General features: G+C 36.9%; 1 protein-coding gene and 1 long non-coding RNA gene across 2 annotated transcripts; both read right to left on the bottom strand.

Moving 5' to 3' along the window:
• On the bottom strand, positions 1-24354 carry LOC126610211 (uncharacterized). Its single transcript, XR_007618428.1, has 3 exons — positions 24277-24354; positions 463-553; positions 1-69 (listed from the first exon to the last, which is right to left on the bottom strand). It is a non-coding gene; the product is annotated as an uncharacterized LOC126610211 (long non-coding RNA).
• Positions 11978-14094, bottom strand: LOC126610207 (uncharacterized). The gene is made up of 3 exons (XM_050278201.1): positions 13586-14094; positions 13157-13231; positions 11978-12628 (listed from the first exon to the last, which is right to left on the bottom strand). The coding sequence occupies exons 2-3, from the start codon at positions 13210-13212 to the stop codon at positions 12103-12105; spliced, it is 582 nt and encodes a 193-aa protein (XP_050134158.1). The 5' UTR covers positions 13213-13231; positions 13586-14094; the 3' UTR covers positions 11978-12102.
• Positions 24355-26347: the final 1993 nt, after the last annotated feature.

Here is a 26347-nt window from a genome sequence, read left to right as displayed (position 1 = left end):
ACTGATAAGTCGAAGGGTCGTAACCCCCGTGATGTCCCTGGATGCGCTCGTCCTCGGGATAGGTATCACCTATATGCGAAATAACTACAAAAACGTTATTTTAAAGCATATAACCAATAATTCTTAATAACTTCTCATACGATGCTCAATTTGGGTATATGAATATACCACAGTGACCTACTCGACGTCACGGACGTCGTGAAATTTTTAGAATAATTTTTTAGTGTCGCACGCGCCCCCACATGTCGTGGGTGGCACAGACCTACGCTCCCCCACGCGCGTCTTCTTCCTTAACCAGTCGCTGGACTGGTTTTTCCGGTGGCTGGAAACTGGGCAATTTTCAAATGCCTTGTTCTCCTTCGTTTCTCAACCATTTTTCACGCACTTTATATCAAAATGAAGCCCTAAACATGTAGTTTCACGCTATACTACTTTAAGGCTCTAAAAATCACGAAATCTCACCGGAAAAATTCCAAGAAAACCGGCCAAAGTCGAACCCAGTGATCCCGACGTCCAAAACCTTCAAACGAAGCACTCCGAGCTTCCTTGGGACCTTACTAAGCTCACTACAAGCTTAGAATTCCCTGAAAATCGACATATTACGATTGCATGAATAGTGACATAAAATGGGGGTTCGGGTTTCACGTGCTTTCAAAGGTTTCACGTCCTAAAAATTGTACCAATGAACTCACAAGGTTACTAGGAGTTCAAATCTTACCTTAGAACCTTCGATCCGTGAAGAAATGGGAGGTTCCTAGCTTGTCCGTACGTGCACAGTGCACGTGAAGCAGAAAAATCGAGAGGAGAGAGAGATAGAGACACGGGGAATGGCGAAAGAATGATGGACTGTGTGTGTGGTCCAACATACCCCATCACCATCCGTTTCTTTTTTAATCCCTAACCACACAAAATATAACCTAATTTTAATCCAACTTAAAATATTTTCCAAAAACTTAGGAAATAGGAAATATTCAAAACATGTCACACACACTTACCTTAGTAGCGTCAAGGGTACTTTCGTCCTTTCACGTCCTTAATAAGAAAATCTCGGGATGGGCTGTGACAATCTTCCCTCCTTATAGAATTTCGTCCCCGAAATTCATACAACCAATCAAACCACTTAATACTTATAAAACAACCTTGGATACATCTCTCTCATTCGATCTTCTGTCTCTCAAGTAGCTTCTTCCACTGAGTGGTTCTTCCACAATACTTTCACCAAGCTCACCGTCTTATTTCTTAGAACCTTGTCTTTCTAATCCAAGATAGTGACTGGTTCCTCATCATACGTCAAATTCGGATTGATCTCCAAAGGTTGAGGAGGAATCACATGTGAAGGATCTGAAACATAATGTCGAAGCATCGAGACATGAAACACATTATGAACTTTAGATAACTCCGGAGGCAACTCCAACCTGTAAGCAACTTTACCAATCCTCTCAATGATCTCATAAGGTCCTATGTACCTAGGACTTAGCTTGCCTCTCTTTCCAAACCGTACTACACCTCTCCAAGGTGACAATTTCAAGAATACCAAATTACCCACATCATAAACTCGATCAGTAGCATGTCTATCTGCTAAACTCTTTTGTCAATCTTGGGCCGCTTTCAGGTTAGCCTTAATCACCTGAACATTTTGAGTAGTCTCATCCACAATCTCGGGCCCTCTAGTACTCTTTCACCAACCTCTGACCAAGACAATGGCGTACGACAAGCTCTACCATAAAGTGCCTCAAATGGTGACATACCGATGCTTGAATGAAAACTATTGTTGTAGGCAAATTCCATCAAATCTAGGCGATCATGCCAAGAATCACCAAACTGCAACACTGAAGATCTCAACATATCATCTAACGTCTGAATAGTCCTCTCTGATTGTCCATTTGTCTGAGGATGATAAGCAGTACTGTAAAGCAATTTCGTACCCAGAGCCTCCTGAAAAGCTATCCAAAACTTAGAAGTAAATCTTGGATCTCGATCAGAAATAATATTCACTAGAACTCCATGATACTTCACAATCCTCGTGATGAACAGCTTAGCCAATTTATTCAGAGGATACTTTTCTCTCACTGGAATGAAGTGTGCTGACTTGGTAAGCCGGTCTACAATCACCCAAATGCCATCAAATCCATTTTGTGTACGTGGAAGCTTATACATAAAATCTATAGTTATATTTTCCCATTTCCACTGAGGAACGGGAAGTGGTTGTATCCGACCAAAAGACTTCTTTCTTTCAGCTTTGACTTGCTAGCAAACAATACACCTACTTACATACTCTGCAATTTCCCTCTTCATACCCAGCCAATAATAAAATGGTTGAATAGTATGGTACATCTTAGTTCCTCCTGGGTGCATCGCATAAGCCGAACAATGTGCTTCATCCAAAATTTCTTTCTTTAGTTCCTCGTTATTCGGCACATACATTTTATTCTCTTGCATAAGCATGCCATCCGATTCCCGAATCTTGAGGTCTTTCTTTTTCTCTTCATTTCTCAATTGAATCAATTCTTGAATCTCCTTATCAACCAACTGAGCTTTAAGTACACGATCAACCAAAACTGGCATGACTTGGAAACTAGCAAGAAAAGCCTCTCTTCGCTCTTCCATTTCCAACTTCACTCCAGTAGCTCTCAAATCTGCAAGTAGAGGAACACGGCAAGCATACAAGGCATTAAATCGACCTTGAGGTTTCCTACTCAGTGCATCAGCTACCACATTGGCACGACCCGGATGGTACTCAATGGTGCAGTCATAGTCACTTAGTAACTCCATCCACCTTCCCTGACGAAGATTAAGATCATGTTGAGTGAAAAGGTATCGAAGACTCTTATAATCTGTGAAGATCTTACATTTCTCGCCATAGAGATAATGCCTCCAAATCTTCAAAGCAAAGACAATGGCTGCCAACTCAAGATCGTGAGTAGGATAATTTCTTTCATGAATCTTCAACTGTCGAGAAGCATAGGCGATCACTCTGTTATGCTGCATTAAGGCACATCCCAAACCATTCAAGGAAGCATCATTGTAAATCTCATAGTTACCACTATCGTCAGGAAGTATCAATACTGGAGCATGAGTGAGGCAATGTTTCAACTGCTGGAAACTTTGCTCACAATTCTCATCCCAAACAAACTTAACATCCTTCCTGGTTAACTTCGTTAGTGGTCAAGCAATCATAGAGAAATCTTGAACACACCGTCGATAGTAACCTGCTAGACCAAGAAAACTCCGTACCTCGGTGACGGTTCGTGGCTGTTCCCAATTCTCCACTGCTGCTATCTTTTGAGGATCAACTTGAATTCCTTGTGCCGATACTACATGCCCTAAAAATGCCACTTGATTCAACCAAAACTGACATTTACTGAACTTGGCATACAACTGATGCTCACTTAATTTCTTTAGTACCAAGTTAAGGTGTCGAATATGATATGCTTTCGACTTAGAGTATACCAGAATATCATCAATAAAAACAATGACAAATCTATCAAGATATTGCTGGAATACTTCATTCATCAACCTCATGAAAGCTGCAGGTGCATTAGTCAATCCAAATGGCATCACCAAAAACTCATAATGTCCATAACGGGTCTTGAAAGCCGTTTTAGGTACATCCTCATCTTTAATCTTCAACTGATAATATCCAGATCTCAAGTCAATCTTAGAGAACACACATGCACCCTTAAGCTGATCGAATAAATCATCAATACGAGGCAATGGATAACGGTTTTTAATCGTTACCCGATTCAATTGCCTGTAATCAATACACAATCTCAAAGTTCCATCTTTCTTTCTTACAAACAATACCGGAGCTCCCCAATGTGAAGTACTAGGTTGAATGAAACCTTTATCAGTTAATTCCTGTAACTGAATTTTTAACTCTCAATTCAGCTGGAGCCATTCTATATGGAGTCAAAGATATAGGGTCCGTACCTGGAAGTAAATCAATCGAAAACTCCACATCTCTGTTTGGCGGCAATCCAGGCAAATCATCTGGGAATACATCAGGATAGTGCCTGACTACTCCAACTTCCTCAATACTGCTAGGAGCAACATCATTTAACACCACATGTGCTAAGTATCATTAACAACCTTTCGATAACAACTTTTTTGCTCTCATGGCTGAAATAACACCATGTCTCACCCCACTTCTTTCACCCACAGAAGTAACCTCTGGTAGTCCAGGACGAAGGAAAGTAATTGATTTCCCGTAACAATCTATATGGGCACGATTAAAATGCAACCAATCGGCCCCTAGAATCACATCAAAATCCACAATATCTAACGAGATAAGATTAGCTGGCATAACTACGCCATCTACCATCACTGGACACCCTGGATACACACTATCAACATAACATTTGTCTCCTCTAGGCATAGCAAACTCTAAATCAAATCCTAGAGGTGTAGGGTGAGGTTGTGTCATTTGAGCAAACGTATGAGAAATCACAAAATGGGTAGCACCACAATCAATCAAAACTCTAGCAAAGTGACCAAGGATGTTTAACGTACCCATGATCAAGTCTGGATAGTTCTGAGCATCCTGCAGTGAGATGTGATTAACACGTCCCTGGGCTTGCTGTCATCCACCACGACCTCTGCTTCCTTGATTACCTCACCACTGAGAAGTGCGTCCTTGGCCTGATTGGCTAGCCTGTCTAGACGGTCCTGCACTGCTAGCAGCACCCTCTCCCTGATGAGGCTGATTTCCCTGATACCGCTGAGACCCACTAGCTGCCATGGAAGAATATAAAGAATAACCTCCAGGATCTTAAGAATACCCAGACTGTAAATAAAGGTCCTGAGAATACTGATTCTGCCCGGAAGCATAGGGAGCAGCATCACCCTGATAGTGGTAAACACCACCACGACCTGTCTGACCCATAGTTCTGCTGAGTAGGTACTGAGGGTGGCATAGTAGACTGCTAAGGTCTCTGTTGATTATGGGGACACTGTGCAGCTCTATGTCCCATCTGCCCACAAGTAAAACAACCACCACCACCACCACTTCTCCTACATTCTCCATGATGCCTGAAGTTACATCGACGATACAACGGAGCACCTGAACCACCAGTTCCACTAAAATCTCTCGGCCCTTGAAACCTGGGTCCACCAGCAAATCTTCCACCTCTCCTCGGGCCTGTCACACTAAATCCTCCACTGGAAGAACTCGAGCTCGCTCCACTCCTCTTGAAAATCTGCGTCCTACGGGGTCCCGGAATGGAGATACCTTTTCCCCTGTCATCTCTCATCTGATTATCATTTTTCTCCTCATCATCCTCATTGTTACTGGGGAGGTTATCGGAATCCTCCATCCGAACCAGAATCTCAGAAAACTCATGATAATCGGTGCAAGGAAGTGCACTAGCAAAAGTCCGCCATTTCCTCTTAGTTCCCAGCTTAAAGCGGTGAAACATCTCTACCGGATTACCAGCTGTTTCAGGATCATAACGAGATAAGTCTGTAAATTTCCTGTAGTACTCATGCGTCGACATATTCTTTTGCTTCAGTCGGGCGAATTCTTGCTTCTTACGGTCGATATACTCTGGAGGGACAAATCTCTTCTTAAAATTCTCCTTAAATACCTCCCAATCAGATGCCATCTCTGGTGACATAAACTGAGCCTGATTCTTCCACCAACATGCTGGCTGTCGTCCCAAAAACCAAGAAGTGGTTTCGACCCGTCTGTTAGCAGGAAGGTTTCCCTGACTCTACATCACCTGAAAAGTCTTCTCAATATGATCTAGCCATTTCTCGGCCCCTTCATGCCCCTCATTTCCCATAAAGCGGTCTAACTTCAGATTGTACATGGTCTCCAGGGGTGTTCTCTGAGGAGGGGGAGGAGGACGAATTGCATTCTGAAAAGCATGGGCAATCTCTTCCCCTAATTGAGCTATATCAGGGAAGTTAGACTCAGAAGTACGACGTGGTTCCCTACGAGGCGGCATTGTTCTGACAGAAGACACCAAAAGATCATTAGAGCATTAACAATTATATAGGACTGCAACCTAGGCTCTGATACCAAACTGACACACCCCGATCCTAGAATCAAGGCGTGCTGGCCATCACGTGAGCGTGATGTAACCATAAGTGTGGTGCGGAAGCAAAGATAAGAAAATTACGAGAGAATAAAAACCAACTACTAGCAAGAATAACCAATATAGCATGCTAGAGTGAGTTAAAGCGTGAGTGCACACATAATTAGAGCTTAAGAACAGTCAAGTAGGACTATAATTAAGTTACAACACTCGCAGGTGAGTCCTACATTAGGGGAGTCTGTCAGAATGCCGTAGAAGCCCTCGTCAACCACCAACTGCTAACTAGAACCTGAAGGGGTGCAAAACAAAATTGAGTGGGTCAGTAAAACAAAGCTTTTCGAAAACCTTTCATTTAAAACATTTCTAACCCCTCGCTGTAAAACCTGTATACTTTCCCAGAAAATAGCATAATAACATAATATTTTTCATAAATCTCAAATCATCAATTTTTCTTAAACCAGAAAGTATGCCATGTTATAATTTCAAAAATAGAATGAATGATGCATCAATGTAACAGGTGACATAATGAATTAACCGAAGACCCTGCAGTTGTTCATGTGCGGTTAATTCTATAGCTCAACATCCAATCCAACCGGAGTCACCTCGGTGACCTGTACGGCACTACACTGCATATAAGTCGGAACTACCTGAAATAGTCTGTACGACATAAATGGTGTAATAATACGCTCTAGTGCTTCTCTCATCAATCATCTGTGCACATAATCTAAGGTCACCTATCAGTCGGAACCCTCTCATGGTCTGTACGACATGTCGGAACCCTCACATGGTCTGTACGACATGCACCTACTTGGATCCAAGGTGAGCGTGCGGTGCGAGGTGAATAATATAAGCACTAACACCATGATTGCAGGTTATGAGCTATTAACATAATACACATCATCAACAATGCACATGAATAACATAAAACTCACCTGATACTTACCTGTGCGTCCACAACACCAATTCACATATATATATATATATATGCATCAATTATCAATTCATAATTCATATCATGCATGCATGGCATTTTAGAAACATACTTTCATTAAAAACTCAATTTCTGGGAAATTCAATAGCATATAGGTATAAACAGAAAATACTGCTCACTCACTGCTAAATCGAAGGGTCGTAACCCCCGTGATGTCCCTGGATGTGCTCGTCCTCGGGATAGGTATCACCTATATGCGAAATAACTACAAAAACGTTATTTTAAAGCATATAACCAATAATTCTTAATAACTTCTCATATGGTGCTCAATTTGGGTATATGAATATACCACAGTGACCTACTCGACGTCACGGACGTCGTGAAATTTTTAGAATAATTTTTTAGTGTCGCACGCGCCCCCATGCGCCGTGGGTGGTATTATAGAGCCAATTCTGATTCTACCAAATCTGAATTAGGGCGAGCTTGCACGTGAAGTATTATAGAGCCAATTAGTGATCTGATGTAAGCAATTAGCGTACTGATTAGGGACACCATAACCGGATGGTCCGTATTGAATAGAGACTCATTTCTAGCTCCCTGCTTCAGTTGGAGGAAACCGCCTAGCATGGCGATGAAGAGGGAACATATATATTTATGCACCTTTGTAGAACGTTCACTTGTGTTGTTTTAAAGACAACGAGAAAATTAAAAGGAATTGCATTAATGAATCATCTATAATAATATGATGTGACAAGTGATGTGTACATACCACGTCAATTAATGAATTTATCTCATTGAATGTTTGTTGTACACATCACATGTCAATATATCTGTAAATTAATCAAGTCAATATATCATCTGAAATCAACTAATTGAGAGCGTATGATACATCTATAAATTAATCAAGTCAACGTATCATCTGCAATCAACTAATTAAGAACGTATAACATATTATAATTTAATCAAGCCAATATATCATCTCAAATCAATTGATTAAGTAGGTAAGTTGTAACAGGGTACCTAGCAAGCTGCTATTTTCTTCAATATGCGTATATATGAAACTTCTGTACAGAGGAACACAAAAACAAAATTCAGATCAAAGACTTGTCACACCTTCACACACACAGAGACGCAAGAGCTCTGTTTTCTCCTTTTGAAAGACAAGAGCTCTGTTTTTTTGTTCTTTTTGTTTTTGAAATTCCGGCAAAGGAGAACAAATCAGAAATTGGCGACGAAGAATATGGCCAATAGCGGCCGTCAAGCTTAAGACAGCAGTTAAGATGGCAAGCAGATATTCAAATGGTAACGAGTGAAATGCGAGGTAAAAAACGCTGTTACTTGAGAACTACACACACAAAATGAAAGCACAAAGAATAAAAGGGACTTACTTTTGTGAACCAGAAATATGATCTTGTGAGTGAAGCAATGCAACTGGGTGCCGTGCGGCGGTGATGTTGGGCAGAAGAGAAGGCGATCTGTCATTCTATATGGATATGGTGTATGAATAGAAAAGTAGCCCTACTTCGAAACATAATTTTCCCAGAGCGAATATTTTTAATTATTTTAATATTGTTTTTCTGTCAAAAGTCCAGGCCAGAGTGAATATTTTTAACATTGTTTTAATATTGTTTTTTCTATTCACTAATGTTTTAATATTGCTTTTCCATCAAAAGTCCAGGTGAATATTTTTATTCTTCTTTTTCCGCCTACATGGGAGTAAGGTATTAAATATCGATGATATCGGAAATATCGGTAGTTCAAAAACACGAAAATATCGATAGAAATATCGAGATATTATCGATATTGATAAAAATAATATGGAAACCACGGAAATTGTAAGAAAAACTTAGAAATTTTTATTGAAACTTTGCAAGATGTTTATTTAGTCAATTATCTATTAGTTTATCATACAAAATTGAAAGGAAATGCATTGCATGATGGATTTATCTGATTTAAGTTGATTATATAGCGAGCTGACAAACATTGTGAATGTAAAAAATATGTAGTAATTAATGAAAGAAATTTAAACACACCATAATCATTTATATATAATGAATTAGTACAATATTTTACACTTTATACATTGCATGGTAAGATACATGAGTGACTTAGTACCACATAGAGTTCCTATGAGGTTCAAAATTTTCACTATCTTCATCATCTCTATTTGTAGAGTAAGTGTATTGTGAAGAGTAGTCAGCAACCATGGCAATGGTTTTCAAGAACCAAAACCCAAAAGTCAATAGGAAACCGAATAATTCGGTATTTTTCGGGATGGGATTCCCGAACTTCAGGATGGTTTTGGTTTGGGATTTTTCGGTTTGGGTTTGGGACTTTTTCGGTTTGGTTTGGGATTTTCGGGAATTTTTTCCAGCCCTACCATGTAAGTGACCAAATAAAAAATAGAAAAATTAAAAACCACATGCCATTGACTAAGTAATTAATTGACACAATTTAAAATATAATACCACAAAAAATTTGGAATATGTGCAAATTTGTTTCTTGTAAAAAGAATTCAAAACAAAACCATATATATAAATATAGTAGCATATTATCACAACAACATAAGTGATATGGTGGTTAAGGCGTTAAGGAGTCAAATGGGAGGGGTTCGAATTCCTCTATGCTCAAAATTGAGACTTTTCAGAAATTTTCAAGAATTTTTGGATGTCATATCGCGATATTATCGATAATATCGCGATATTTTGACGAAAACTCATTGGATACCCATTAAAATATCGGTAACTCAAAAAATTTCGCCGATATTTTCGATGTTTTGGTCCTTGTATGGGAGCGAGAATGTGGTCCCTACACCCCTGACGAATTTACAAACTAAATGACATGAATGTGGTCCCTACACCCCTGACAAATATACAAACCATCCTAAATGACAGGAGTATCCGCCTAAAAGTGAAAATTGTGGGTGTAGTGAGGTGAATAAAATATGGTGGAAGATTTTCTCCTCTCATATTCTCATCGCATTCCCTCCCCTCATTTCATATATTGTTTTTTTTCTTATTATTTCTATAAAAAATAAATATAAGATATTAATGGCTAAACCGTAACCATTCAAATAAGAGAGGAATGAAGAAGAGAGAGATTAAGAAGGGAGAGAATCATCCTCTATAAAATATTGGACACATTGGTAGAACGACATGATTACCCCCTCCAACAAGAAGATAGACCAATCCCAAATGCACCTTCAGAATTCAGACCACCTGATTTTAATTGTGCAAAGTTTCCATAGAAAAAAAAAAATCCGGTTGTTTGTCAATATTATTATTTTATACTAGACTAATGAGAAAAATAGCGTGAATCCGAGACGCAATGAAATTAAGGAGAGATCTTTCGATGTGATTAAACACGGAGTGTTACATCACATATCATTAGACAAATAGTGGACTATATGCGCTAAAAAGTTAATAACTTAAATAATAAAAGTTTCAACCATTTGTATAAAAACACATAGTGTATCATCCGTTTCGATCACAATGAAAAATTTCTTGAATTTAAGAGGATTATCATAACCGTCAATGCAATCCTCGACTTGCTTTCTTATTTGTTATTAGTTAACGTTAAGAGTATTTTTTTCTAGTTTACTAAAATGAAAACCCAAACAATTATTTTGTAATTACGTTTCTACATGTTAGAATAGAGAGGGTCAATATTAACACTTGCATCCATTACGCAAATGGGAAGAGGCCCTTTTTTCTTGTACTACAAGTAATATAAAGTGATAAGCAGCTTCAAAGAATGAGTAGTGGTAAGCAGCTTCAAAGAATAAGAATACTTCTTTTGCTTTTTCTTTTTTTCTCACTAGTTTTGAATTTTTTGATGATCAAATTACAGTCTCTTTAAATGAAAATTGAAAGGTCTTTTTCTCTTTACAAAAAGAAGATTATATCTTAACGATTAATTTAAGTTACTTGAACATATCTTTGCTTTTGTTCTCCTTTTGATTATAGAAAGATAAATTCGCGATTGCAAATTGTTTGGGATGTCTAGAGACTCAAAAACTCAGAAAGGATTACGCATACTTCATGGTTCTGGGTTCGAGGGCTCCCGCACTTTATGTTATAAAGTTACACTCTCTCAGTTCAACAATATTCAAGTATTATTCAACTAATATAATCAAAGCAAGAGTTCCGAACAAGAGACAGATGTTATTCATGAATTCTGAGCAAGATTGTGTACATTTATTTCTTATGATTTCCTCTGCTTTTGATGAAATGCAGAGGCGAGTGGGTGTAATTGTATTCTCTACATGAGTTTAGATTTTCACCGAACTAAGACGCCGACGATGTCAGAATAACTCTATAAAACTTTGAAACTCCCAATTCCTTGAACCCGATTTCCAGAAAGTGAGATGTGCAATTTGAACCAAGGAGGAGTATTCACAAATCACTGAATCCATGCTCCAGAAAAGTATTAATTGAAAATGAAAGGAGGAGAGGATTGGGGTTCGATTGAACCTCTTTGGGTGGTTTTGCTACGCGTCTCCTTAGAGAGGCAGAAACAGTTATAGATATATAAAAAAAAAGGAAATGGAAAAGATAGCAATAATTAAGGCACGGTTAAATTCTAGCTGCACGAGCTCATTAAAGAGTATGTGACAACTAAATATATCATAGGAATTTATGTTACAAAACAAAAATTATAGACTAATTTGGTATTCATTTCAGTTTTAATTTTTAACCATTTTTTGTGTTATACATAACGAAAAACTACGTTTTCGAGAAATAAGAAATGCAAAAGAGTGAAGGAATGATGGTGGAAGAAATGTAAAAATAATGTGTACGAAACGTCACTCACGACAAAAACTTAATATAGGATAGTTATCACCATATCAAGTTTTTAATTTCATATAATTTTGTTCATTTCTCCTCCTTCCTCCCACAACCTCCTTTCATCCCTCTCCCTTACTTATTTTTCTCATATATTTTCTCTCTCTAGCACAAAAAATACATCAGAAAAGTAAATTAAGTTAATTACCAACTATTTTTGCAAAAATTAGGATGTCATTGCTTGAATTTTCTTTCACATATTACCACTTCGCACTTAACTATTCATAAGCTGAGTTCAATATAGTCCAACACAAAAAAAAATAACAACTAAAAATAATACCCCAATCTAAACCTAAACCGTGGTAGAAGTTACTTGAGGAAGCTCATCAATTCGTTCTTCGAATTCCATAGCGAAACATCGGATGATCATGTTCAGATGCTCTTTCAATTTGCCAAATGTATGAACAACTGATGCAACTACACTGTGATACAACGTTTCGAGGTATTCGCAGGCGTACTCAACTACAACGTTCACAAGCCAAACAACCCAAAAGAATAGAGCGACTATCCCTAAACCTGGCACAAGGATCACCACTTCTAAAATCAAGGCAAGAGTTCCAAAGAGTAGGCTAATCTTATTGATGATTGATTCTGCCAAATTTGAATTTGGGCGAGCAGGGACGTGGAGTATTCTAGAGCGAATTAGTGATCCGACATAAGTGATTAACGCAATGATAAGGGACACTATAGTTGGGTAGTTTGTGTCGAAGAGAGACTCATTTCTGACTCCCTGCTTTAGTTGGAGGAAACCACCTAGCATGGTGATGAGGAAACATATATACTTATGCAGTACATTTGTAGAACGTTCTTGGCTTGTGCTGTTATATACATATAGTTAATGAAAAAATTAAATGGAATTGCATTAATGAATTATCTACAATATATATGGTTTCTTAATTAATAGAAAAATGTTAGGGAGACCATGTTTTTGTACTATTTGATGCGGCAAGTGATGTGTACATGTCACTTCAATTAATGAATTTATATCAATGAATGTTGCGTATGTGTCACATGTCACATGAAATGGTACACTAATGTGATATAAAGAATGGGAACATATGATCTACCTATAAATTAATCAAGCTAATATGTAATCTGAAATAAACTGATTAAGTAGGTAAGTTGTAACATGATACACTACTATTTTCTTCAATGTTTCTTAATAACAAATCGATATAAGGTTATAGACATTCGATGCTCTTAATTTCTCAATAAAAAAAATGCCTAGACATATCAAGAGCTGAGTTCTATAGATTAATTGCTAATTAATCAGTTCTTTTTTGGTATCCCATCATTTTCCCCAAATAAAAGGAATAAAAGAAGAGGCAAGTAGAGTATACACTTACCCTTCCAGCTCCGAATGTAGAGGGACGCTAACAGCAATGTCTGGGACACGATCCATCTCCGTAAATATGACACTTCTGTACAGAGGAATACAATAACAAAATTCAGATCGAAGACTCGTCATACCTTCACACACACACGCGCACACACACAAGAGCTCTGTTTTCTCTTTACGAGAGCTCTGTTTTCTTTTTTTTTCTTTTCGTTTTTAAATTCTGGCAAAAAGGACTCCAAAACAAAAATTCGCTACGAAGAATACGGCCAATTACAGCTGTCAAGCTTAAGACAGTACTTAAGAATGTCAAGCAGATATTCAAATGGTACTGTAACCGGTCCGGTGATGAATGCGAGCAAAAAAACGCGGTTACTTTTGAGCTACACTCCCAAAATGAAGCGCAAAAAAAGAAAAAAGAAAAAAACAGGGCACCTACTTTTGTGAGCAGACAAGGGTAGAACGATGGACGGAGCTCTGTATAGTGGACGTCGTCTTCAAATGCAAATTATTGAACCAGAAATATGATCTTCTGAGTGAAAAAATGCAACTGGGCCGAAGCCGAACCTAAGAGATATGCGTTGGAGACGGTGAGGGAGGGAATGGGTTCTTGTAGAGTGGTAGATGGCGTTAGAGAGAGAAAGCAGAGATGAGAAGGTAGAGAGAGAAAATGTGTTCTAGTCAGAGAAAGAAGGAAACTTTTAGAGAGAGAGAGAGAGATAGAGAGAGAAGGGTTTTTTAGGTTTTTTGAAAAGGAAGAGTAGAGACGGTGAGTGAGGGAATGAGTTCATGGATAGAGCGAGAGAGCTGGGTCGTTCTTATTATGCTCACGACGAAGCTGAGACCGAAGCCGAACCTGAGAGATATGCGTTGAATGAACAAAAAGAAACACTGGTTTTCTCAACGCTGAGATGAGAAAGCAGAGAGAAAGTAGAGAGAGAAAATGTGTTCTAGTCAAAGAAAGGAGGCTTTTAGAGAGAGAGAGAGAGAGAGAGAGAGAGAGAGAGAGAGAGAGAGAGAGAATTTTTAGGTTTATAGAAAAGGAAGAGTAGAGACGGTGAGGGAGTGAATGGGTTCATGCAGTGCCGGTCTAGAGATTTTTGAGGCCCGAGACGACGTTAAAAAATGTGCCTTAACTTCACATAAGAAAATTATTTATTTTCACATAAAAGACATCGATAAAATTATACGTAGAAAAACATTTCGAACTCAATAATTTTGAAACACAGAAAGACTAATTTATTTTGTATCAAGAGAAGGAAACCAAAAAACTCCTGGCTTACAAGTAGATAAATGAGTTTTGTTTTCCATCTGAACTTTTAAAGTGTTTTTGTATAAATTGTGAGATGTTTTTTCTTATTTACTAACCTTGTCAATATGGGACTAAAAAAATAATAATGTTTTTTAGTCTTTAATTGATATGTATAAGTAATGAATGTGCACTAAATTAAACCTTATGATGACACATCATATGATTTGTAAATTTGCTCTAAAAATTTGGTCTACGCATTACTGTTTGTTGAATATTAGACTTGAATTTGAACGAATATTTAAAAATAGCAACTCATATAGCTACTAGCTAGTAACTAAAAATAAATTAACAACCAAACAAAAATTTGTTAAAATTGAAAAGAATAAACACACACATAGCATTTCAAACTTAGGACCTCTCGTTAATTTTAAACAACAAAAATCATTGCTTTTAATTAAACTTCTTGAGTATTTAACCAAATTTTATAAATTTATACTCTTACGAAAAAAAAATTGAAAAAATTGAAAAGTAAATAAGCACACGTGATGTCTTGAACCCAAGACCTTCTCATTAATTTCAAATTACAAAACCACCACTTCTAGTTAAATTCCTTTGTCATTAAACCAACTTTTTTAAATTTATACTCTTATAAAAACATATATAAATATATCATCCGAATAATTTTGGTGTCCCCAATTTTTTTGGGCCTTGGACAGTCGCCCTGCCCTGCACTGGGCCTGGCCGGCCCTGGGTTCATGGATAGAGCGAGAGAGCTCGGTCGTTCTTATTTATACTCACGAAGTCTACACCGAAGCTGAGTCCGAAGCCGAACCTAAGAGATATGCGTTGGGTGCAAGGAACCCACCTCCTTCTTTCCTTTTTATATACCTGTTCAAGCTGTGACATGGCTTTAGCCTTTGGTGACAATATATACTATCCATTTAACTAAAAAATTAATACAAAATCTTTTTTTTTTTAATTTTCTCGGCGTCTCCGGTAGTCACTATGAGCTCGCGATCTATCAGGTGAAAGTTATTTGTCAGTTTTCGTTTAGTTTCTCATGTTGGTTTGCTGATGTGGGAATACGAGTCTTATTTTACTTGATACTTACCTAATTATCATATTGATTACTTATTCAGTTTTTGTTGCTGATTTACTATAAATTGGTAAGAAAAATAAATATTGTTTGTTTGATATAGGGATGATAGTGCATCTGTTTGTATCAGTTGATTTTGCACTACTAATTTTGCACCGCATGCTCTTGTTGAGGTTAATTAATTTGGTATACCTGTTCAAGTCTTTATTGGTTATTTTTTTGGCATCATATACTTATGTCTATACAGATAGAGAGGCAACAATTTTTTGAGGCTCACGCATTGAGGGTAGTATTTCACTCAAAGTTGTTTGTTTGGAGGGGTGTTTAGTTAGTAATCCACAACAGTCATAACATGTGGTGTTAGATCCCAATTTATTTTGGGCACAATCCGTGATTACATTGACGATGGGCATCATCCCTAATAAAAACTGAGGTTTTTTACTACGTCCATATTCCAAAGAGGAACAGTGCCTGTGGTAAATGAGCTTTTGTCTTGTAGCGTGCGTAAGTACATAAATCAACAATCAACATCATGCCAGTATTGTGGTCTGTGAGGCCATCTTCAATCGAAATGGTTAAACATAACTCCGTTCAGAATTATAGTCATACAAAAAATTATTTTAAAATAAACAGTGAGGTTATACTCATGTACCATATCTAACCAAATGGGGTAAACATAGCCCCCTCAGTAATTAACTAATTCTAAGTTTATACTTTAAATTTATTAATTAATTTAGTTAAACTACTGTTGGATGTTTTCAAATCGAGCAGTTGAATTTGAATCAATTATTTCAACTGAGGATCTGGGTCCCAAAAAATGGCTAAAAAGAGCTACATTTGGCCAGCTTGATGCCCTTTTGGCTAAATTATAGTCTGAGTGGCTTTATAAAATTATAATCTAGCAACCGATTGTAAATGAGTTTTTGGACAAATTAAGCCATTTTTGGACTTTTGTACCTTTAATCTTCTCTACTAGAGGACTCTAGGCTCCTAGCATGGCAAGGAGAATTGTACTGGCCACCCTCCTCCCACCCTAGTGATGCTGTATTATAAACAACATATAGGATTACGATGTGAAAATTACATAGAAACAAGTGGCATTGTACTAATATTAATGAATAACAGGGGTTCCTAATTAAGAACACGAGTCAGCAACCGTTAGAATATCTTACCCACAACCTGCTAGCCAATTAAGAACATGAGCTTATCCAAGACCCTAGTTCTTCGCTCTTCTTCATTCCTCAATTCTTTCATACATCTACACATTTTTCCTCTATTTGTTACTCACAAATATTAAAAACAAAATAGTAATCAAACATGCATAATTCAATTCCACAAAAGCCTATCTAATCAAGTTAAAATGTCAAAACACCCCATAATCCAAAATTTTAGGCTTATTTTGCCTTGCGTTTACTTGGACTCACTCCAAAATTAACAACGCGTTCTAAACAGAAAGCAAAAACTTTTTTCCCAGCTGATTTTGAAAGAACAAAAATGAAAAGAAAAAAAAAAGCCTTCCACAAAACTATCAAGAAATATGAGAACAAAATCACAACATACATACATGGCAAAGTACATGAAAAATGAGCAAACGGCCGGGCAAAAGGAAAGCAAAGGAAAATATACTAACAGTTGTTAAAGTTAATGTATTCCAAACTTTGCGTCGGCTGCTTTGCCCTTTTATCGTACTAAAAACGGTTGTAATCGTGGGTTTTCACTTTAATGATTTTTTCTTCATAAAAAACAATTGTTAAGGTTAATACTAGTATGTCTAGTTTGGTAAAATAAATATTGATTTAAACTCTAATCTATCGCCAGATGTATGGCAGAGATTGTAATGTTGATGCGCTATTGTCTTAGGGAGCTGTCCTATGTACTGGGAACAATTATCCAAAAGGAAAATATTAGAAAGTCTCTTCATGAAAAACTTCAGCTGCTCTGTTTCTTTTATTCTCTGCCACTGTTTGCTTTCTTTGAGATCTTCTTCTTTTTATCATCTTTATATATGGATTTGAAAAACGTGGAAGGTTTTCTAATACTAACATGGTATCATAGCCAATCTGATCAAAGAGTGGGATGCTTTTTTATTCTCAAAAGAGGGAATATTCAAACTGAAATCCTAAAATCAAAATCTTCAAATCCATGGCTGGTTCAAAGAGTTTCGTATCTCGTGATCTGTGGAGCTTGATTGAAGATGGCCATGTGGTACCCTTAAGTATTGTAGTTTTACAGGGGCTCAGATTGAGGAATTGAAGGAAAACATCCAGAAAGATGCAAACGATCTTGGGGTCATTCAAAGTGGTATCTTGGACGAAATTTTTCTGGGACTATCAAATGAAACTAGTGCCAACTCTGCTTGGGAGGTGCTTGAGAAAGTGTACAGAGGCTCTACTAAGGTAAGGAAAGACAAACTCCAATCTTTGAGAAGAGATTTTGAGTGCATAAGAAAGAAAGATGGTGAATTGTTGGATAATCATCTTAATAGATTGTCTGAAATTATTAATCAAATGAAAGACTATATATGGTGAAACCTTTTCTAATGAGAGAATAGTTCATAAGTATCTAATTAGTTTACCACGAAAGTATGATAACATACTCTCAATCATAGAGGAGACCAAGGATTTGTCAACTTTGAGTGTAGAAGAGGTGATTGATTCACTCAAAGATTTTGCTGAGAGACTATTCAGGCATTGACAACAATGATGTTGAAAATATTTTACAAACACTTGCAATGAATCCAAAAACTGAAGCTAGTTCGAGCCAAAGCAAGGCCAAGCTCAAAGAAGAATTTGAAAGGCAAAAACAAAAGAGGTATTCATCAATTTCCCCCTTGAACTTGTGACTATTGGCCAATTTCCCCCATCAACTTTAATTTTGGCCAATTTCCCCCCTCAACTCTCATAATTAGTCAATTTGCACCATACTGTTAATTTTTTAATTTGATCATAATTAAACAAGTGTGTGTAAGAAACTAAATAAGATGTATGTTAATCATTTTCCTAAGTCTTTATCCTATTACAAATAGATTAAAATTTAGAATTTTACAATTTATCATAGATAGTATTATTAGTTATAATAAATCAATATGGAGTAATTTTATTTGATTTTTTACTATACAAAATTGATAACGAAAAGGATTGATGTGTGCATTTTTGTATGTGAATACAATTTTCTTTATAAAAGTGAAAGCTAAGTTCAAGTAAATTGCAGAGAATCGAGCTTTAGTGCAAAAATGGTTAGTCAATTCATAATTTTCGACTCCTTATTAAGAATAACCCATTTTATTGAAATAGGTCTGATCCATGAGTTTAGGATTATTATTTCTTCTTCTACATGCTTTAAACCCGATTCATAACTTTTTCTTATAATCAACCCATATCACATACTAATTGTATTATGTTTTTGTACATTTTACCCTATATTATGCAGGTGAGTTTATGTTAATTTTAGTACTTTGTTAGAAGTTATTAGAAAGATTGAAAGAAAAAAAAATAGATGGAAAATTAAAAAAAAAACAGTAGGTTGCAAATTGACTAATTATGAGAGTTGAGGGAGGAAATTGGCCAAATTAAAGTTGAGGGGGGAAATTGACTAATTATGAGAGTTGAGGGGGAAAATTGGCCAAAATTAAAGTTGAAGGGGGAAATTGGCCAATGGTTACAAGTTCAGGGGGGAATTGATGAATACCTCAAAACAAAAAGTGGGAAGGAAAGAGTAATTTCGAAGAGAAGAAAAAATTTGAGAAGGGTTCACATACTCAAAAGTGCAAAGTTTGTGACAAACCTCATTCTGGTGAATGTTGGTTCAAGGGAAAAGTGAAATACCATGAGTGTAATAGATTCAGGCATATACAAAAAGATTGCACCTATAAGGATAATCAGCCAGCTCACTACACAGAAAGCACAACGTGAAATGCCATAAAAATTGCTCCGCTATCCAACCCGATATTCCACTGCTGCAGATTTATATATCGCCGGAGAACTTCGTCAAACTAAGTGACTCTAAATATCCTAACAAGGATTGTATTCCAGAAAGTGCGTGCAAAAATGCTATACATAATAAAAATCATTCCTTACAAGTTCTCGAATCTTACGTCTCCTCCTCATTTTCTTATACTCATCTAGTGTCTACCCTCCTCATCCTTCTTCCGCTCCTTCCTTTATCAGTTTTTTTTTTTTTTTTCATTCAACTTTCTATTGCTTAATGGAAGAATTATATAGATCTTCCTCACCTTTTTGTTTTCTTTTTTCTTTATACTTTCCTTTTTTCTTCTTTCTCCTTCGTTTTGTTCTAAAACTTTTTCTTGATTAGAAATTTAAGGAAAATTAATAAAAATGATTTGAAAACTTTGAGTTTTAACGATAAGGACAAAATAAAGGGTAAAATGAATAATACTACGATTGACTTTTTAGTGTAAAAATATGGTTTTTCGTTAAAATGAACAGTACCATGTGTTTTTCGTTAAAGTTCCCTCAAATTTATTGCATCATGAAATCTTTTTTTTTGTGGTTTGCTACTTATCTTTTTTTTTTTTTTTTTTTTTTTTTTTTACTTCACGCATCATCTGTTTTTTTGTGTTTTCTTCAGTTTTTTCCTCATGTACCATCTACTTGTGCAGCCAGTGATACTCGCGCTGGGGATTATATAAGGGGAGGTGATGCAGGAAAAAAAACAAGGGTCTCAAAGAGACAGGGGGATAAATAACTTGGAATCACTCAACCTGTGATAGTGGAGTCCGATCAACGTTGCTAATTATGGATACACTTACACGATAAAGCCAAACACTTGATTGCAGAAAGTGAAATCACTCACTTCAAATGTAAAAGGCAAATAAACTATTTTTCATTAATCAAGTCTCCCAAATAATTGTATCACATCATAATTTAAAGGAAGTGAAGATAAAAGAAGCATAAATAAATTACAACTTTCTAAAAGACTGTCACTACCATATTCTAAATGAACTTAACAAATTTTTAAATAATTAAAAGTGCACTTTCATTATTATTCCAATTCCAATATATATGAGCAATCTCCAAGTTGTATGATTGCTCCCAAATCAGGAGGAGTACTTGTTACCTTCGAACATTTCTTACATCATTTCATAAAAGTTCATTGATATATTGTTTTTATAAATTAAATCGGTTAGTCTGGTCAAATGACCTCCAACCGAAAAGTTGTAGCTGACTTGGCAATGGGCAGCACAAACGAGAACGGATCCTCTTCGGAGCTAAAGCAGCCGAAGCCTCCTCCTCAATAAATGTACTGACCACCGTCCTTCCCTAGTGGTGCTGTATTTTAATTTTTAAACAACATATAGGATTAGGATGTGAAAATTACATGGAAATAAGTGGCATTGTGCTAATATTAATGAATAACAGGGATTCCTAATTTTCAATTTCTTCCATATTTAGTTAATGACATGCGAATAACAACCTGCTAGCTAATTAAGAACATGAGCTTATCCAAGACCCCGTTTCTTCGCTCTTTTTCATTCGTTATTTCTTCCATATATCTACATATTTCTCCTTATTTATTGCACACAAATATTAAAAACGAAATAGCAATCCAATGGGCACTAATTCAATTCCAAAAAGAAAAAGCCTATTTAATCAAGTTAAATTGTCAAAAACTCCCCACAATCCAATATTTTAGGCTTATTTTGCCTTGAGTTTTCTTGAACTCACTTCAAAATTAACAACGGGTTCTATGCAAAACACATAAACTTTTTTCCCAGCTGATTTTGAAAGAACAAAATTGAAAAGGGGAAAAAGAGTTTTCCGCAAGGGATGTGCTATCCACACATCCTGTTGTACTTCTCACACTTCTTTTTAATTTTCGACCGTCGAATTAGATGAAATGAAGAAATTCAAATGACAAAAATTAACAAGGAGTGTGGGAGAAATAAAAAGAGATGTGTAAATAGCACACCCATTCCACAAAACTATCAAGAAATATGAGAACAAAATCACAACATACATACCTATATACATGACGAGTATACGAAAAAGGAGCAAACGGCCGGGCAAAAGGAAAGAAAAGGAAAAATGTACTAACAGTTGGTACTCTGCTGTCTTTTTGTATGTCTAATTTGGTAATTTGAATTTTCATTTAAACTCTAATCTATTGCCACATGTATGGCAGACATGAATTGTAATGTTGCCGCGCTATGGTCTTTAGGGAGCTGTCCTGGGAAGAGGGAAAAATTATCCAAAAAGGAAAATATTAGAAAGTCCCTTCATGATAAACTTCAGCTGCTCTGTTTCTTTTCTTCTCTGTCACGGTTTGCTTTCTTTGAGATCTTCTTCTTTTTATCATCTTTATATATTGATTTGATAAACATGGAAGATGTTCTAATACCAACATGCTATTTCTTTTATGAAAGGTTTCCTTTAATTAAGCATGTTGTTTATCTACCTATGACACATGATATTTCAATCTACCTCCACCATATCTTTGAGTTTTTGTTGGGTTTTATTTACGTCTTAGATTTAATGTATTTATCTGCTTGTACCATTTTTTTTATAAACTACTTCTTCACAGGTTCTTTTTGTGTTTGAGAACGTAATCTACCTGCCTCTATTACAAATTTTATTTTCTATCTATAGAGTAGGTAAATATTGGGTTTTTTGTGTTTGCCCTGTAACGTAAGTGTATTATACCTGTCATATTTTAACCCTACAGTGGAGGTATCATATACGCTTTCATTCTTTTTCTATTACATGTATTGTTGTTTTATTGGTATATACAACATTTCTTTACAAGGAAAACTAATGAAAATGACTTGAAAACTTTGAGTTTTAACGATAAGGACAAAATAAAGGGTAAGGTGAATAGTACCAGGATTGACTTTTTAGTGTAAAAATATGGTTTTTTGTTAAAGTGAATAGTACCAGTAGCTTTTCATTAAAATTCCCTTCTTTAAATCTATTTTATTTTATTTTGAAAAAATAATAATTTCCCAGATAGGATGGATGAGAAAAACTTGTGTGAAGCTTGGCTTGCTATTGGATTTTGTTGAGTAGCACTACAATCCACTCAAACTTCGCCACATGACAAGTCTTAAATATAATCATTTATCATTATTTTATATTTAACATTCTCATAATTTGACACATCCCGATCCTAGAATCAATGCGTGCTGGCCGTCACGTGAGCGTGACGTAACCATAACTGTGGTGCGGAAGCAAAGATAAGAAAATTACGAGAGAATAAAAACCAACTACTAGCAAGAATAACCAATATAGCATGCTAGAGTGAGTTAAAGTGTGAGTGCACACATAAATAGAGCTTAAGAACTAGGTGCAGTCAAATAGGACTATAATTAAGTTACAACACCCGCAGGTGAGTCCTACATTAGGGGAGTATGTCAGAATGCCGTAGAAGTCCTCATCAACCACCAACTACTAACTAGAACCTGGAGGGGCGCAAAACAAAATTGAGTGGGTCAGTAAAACAAAGTTTTTCGAAAACCTTTCATTTAAAACATTTCTAACCCTTCGCTGTAAAACCTGTATACTTTCCCAGAAAATAGCATAATAACATAATATTTTTCATAAATCTCAAATCATCAATTTTTCTTAAACCAGAAAGTATGCCATGTTATAATTTCAAAAACAGAATGAATGATGCATCAATGTAACAGGTGATATAATGAATTAACCGGAGACCCTGCAGTTGGTCCTGTGCGGTTAATTCTATAGCTCAACATCCAATCCAACCGGAGTCACCTCGGTGACCTGTACGGCACTACACTGCATATAAGTCAGAACTACCTGAAATAGTCTGTATGACATAAATGGTGTAATAATACGCTCTAGTGCTTCTCTCATCAATCATCTGTGCACATAATCTAAGGTCACCTATCAGTCGGAACCCTCTCATGGTCTGTACGACATGTCGGAACCCTCATATGGTTTGTACGACATGCACCTACTTGGATCCAAGGTGAGCGTGCGGTGTGAGGTGAATAATATAAGCACTAACACCATGATTGCAGGTTATGAGCTATTAACATAATACACATCATCAACAATGCACATGAATAACATAAAACTCACCTGATACTTACCTGTGCGTCCACAGCACCAATTCACATATATATATGCATCAATTATCAATTCATAATTCATATCATGCATGCATGGCATTTTAGAAACATACTTTCATTAAAAACTCAATTTCTGGGAAATTCAATAGCCTATAGGTATAAACAGAAAATATTGCCCACTCACTGATAAGTCGAAGGGTCGTAACCCTCGTGACGTCCCTGGATGCGCTCGTCCTCGGGATAGGTATCACCTATATGCGAAATAACTACAAAAACGTTATTTTAAAGCATATAACCAATAATTCTTAATAACTTCTCATACGGTGCTCAATTTGGGTATATGAATATACCACAGTGACCTACTCGACGTCACGGACGTCGTGAAATTTTTAGAATAATTTTTTAGCGTCGCACGCGCCCCCACGTGCCGTGGGTGGCACAGACCTACGCTCCCCCACGCGCGTCTTCTTCCTCAACCAGTCGCCGGACTGGTTTTTCCGATGGCTGGAAACTGGGCAATTTTCAAACGCCTTGTTCTCCTTCGTTTCTCAACCATGTTTCACGCATTTTATATCAAAATGAAGCCCTAAACATGTAGTTTCACGCTATACTACTTTAAGGCTCTAAAAATCACGAAATCTCATCGGAAAAATTCCAAGAAAACCGGCCAAAGTCGAACCCAGTGATCCCGACTTCCAAAACCTTCAAACGAAGCACTCTGAGCTTCCTTGGGACCTCACTAAGCTCACTACAAGCTTAGAATTCCCTGAAAATCGACATATTACGATTGCATGAATAGTGACATAAAATGGGGGTTCGGGTTTCACGTGCTTTCGAAGGTTTCACGTCCTAAAAATTGTACCAATGAACTCACAAGGTTACTAGGAGTTCAAATCTTACCTTAGAACCTTCGATCCGTGAAGAAATGGGAGGTTCCTAGCTTGTCCGTACGTGCACAGTGCACGTGAAGCAGAAAAATCGAGAAGAGAGAGAGATAGAGACACGGGGAATGGCGAAAGAATGATGGACTGTGTGTGTGTGGTCCAACATACCCCATCACCATCCGTTTCTTTTTTAATCCCTAACCACACAAAATATAACCTAATTTTAATCCAACTTAAAATATTTTCCAAAAACTTAGGAAATAGGAAATATTCAAAACATGTCACACACACTTACCTTAGTAGCGTCAATGGTACTTTCGTCCTTTCACGTCCTTAATAAGAAAATCTCGGGATGGGTTGTGACAATCTTCCCTCCTTATAGAATTTCGTCCCCGAAATTCATACAACCAATCAAACCATTTAATACTTATAAAACAACCTTGGATACATCTCTCTCATTCGATCTTCTGTCTCTCAAGTAGCTTCTTCCACTGAGTGGTTCTTCCACAATACTTTCACCAAGCTCACCGTCTTATTTCTTAGAACCTTGTCTTTCCAATCCAAGATAGTGACTGGTTCCTCATCATACGTCAAATCCGGATTGATCTCCAAAGGTTGAGGAGGAATCACATGTGAAGGATCTGAAACATAATGTCGAAGCATCGAGACATGAAACACATTATGAACTTTAGATAACTCCGGAGGCAACTCCAACCTGTAAGCAACTTTACCAATCCTCTCAATGATCTCATAAAGTCCTATGTACCTAAGACTTAGCTTGCCTCTCTTTCCAAACCGTACTACACCTCTCCAAGGTGACAATTTCAAGAATACCAAATTACCCACATCATAAACTCGATCAGTAGCATGTCTATCTGCTAAACTCTTTTGTCGATCTTGGGCCGCTTTCAGGTTAGCCTTAATCACCTGAACATTTTGAGTAGTCTCATCCACAATCTCTGGGCCCTCTAGCACTCTTTCACCAACCTCTGACCAACACAATGGCGTACGACAAGCTCTACCATAAAGTGCCTCAAATGGTGACATACCGATGCTTGAATGAAAACTATTGTTGTAGGCAAATTCCATCAAATCTAGGCGATCATGCGAAGAATCACCAAACTGCAACATTGAAGATCTCAACATATCATCTAACGTCTGAATAGTCCTCTCTGATTGTCTATTTGTCTGAGGATGATAAGCAGTACTGTAAAGCAATTTCGTACCCAGAGCCTCCTGAAAAGCTATCCAAAACTTAGAAGTAAATCTTGGATCTCGATCAGAAATAATATTCACTGGAACTCCATGATACTTCACAATCTTCGTGATGAACAGCTTAGCCAATTTATTCAGAGGATACTTTTCTCTCACTGGAATGAAGTGTGCTGACTTGGTAAGTCGGTCTACAATCACCCAAATGCCATCAAATCCATTTTGTGTACGTGGAAGCTTATACACAAAATCCATAGTTATATTTTCCCATTTCCACTGAGGAACGGGAAGTGGTTGTATCCGACCAAAATGCTTCTTTCTTTCAGCTTTGACTTGCTAGCAAACAATACACCTACTTACACACTCTGCAATTTCCCTCTTCATACCCGGCCAATAATAAAATGGTTGAATAGTATGGTACATCTTAGTTCCTCCTAAGTGCATCGCATAAGCCGAACAATGTGCTTCATCCAAAATTTCTTTCTTTAGTTCCTCGTTATTCGGCACATACATTTTATTCTCTTGCATAAGCATGCCATCCGATTCCCGAATCTTGAGGTCTTTCTTTTTCTCTTCATTTCTCAATTGAATCAATTCTTGAATCTCCTCATCAACCAATTGAGCTTTAAGTACACGATCAACCAAAACTGGCCTGACTTGGAAACTAGCAAGAAAAGCCTCTCTTCGCTCTTCCATTTCCAACTTCACTC

This window comes from Malus sylvestris, chromosome 17 (genome assembly GCF_916048215.2).
Source record: "Malus sylvestris chromosome 17, drMalSylv7.2, whole genome shotgun sequence".
NCBI classification, from domain to species: Eukaryota; Viridiplantae; Streptophyta; class Magnoliopsida; order Rosales; family Rosaceae; genus Malus; species Malus sylvestris.
Note: the sequence above shows the minus strand (reverse complement) of the source record. Positions and strands in the feature narration are given on the sequence as shown.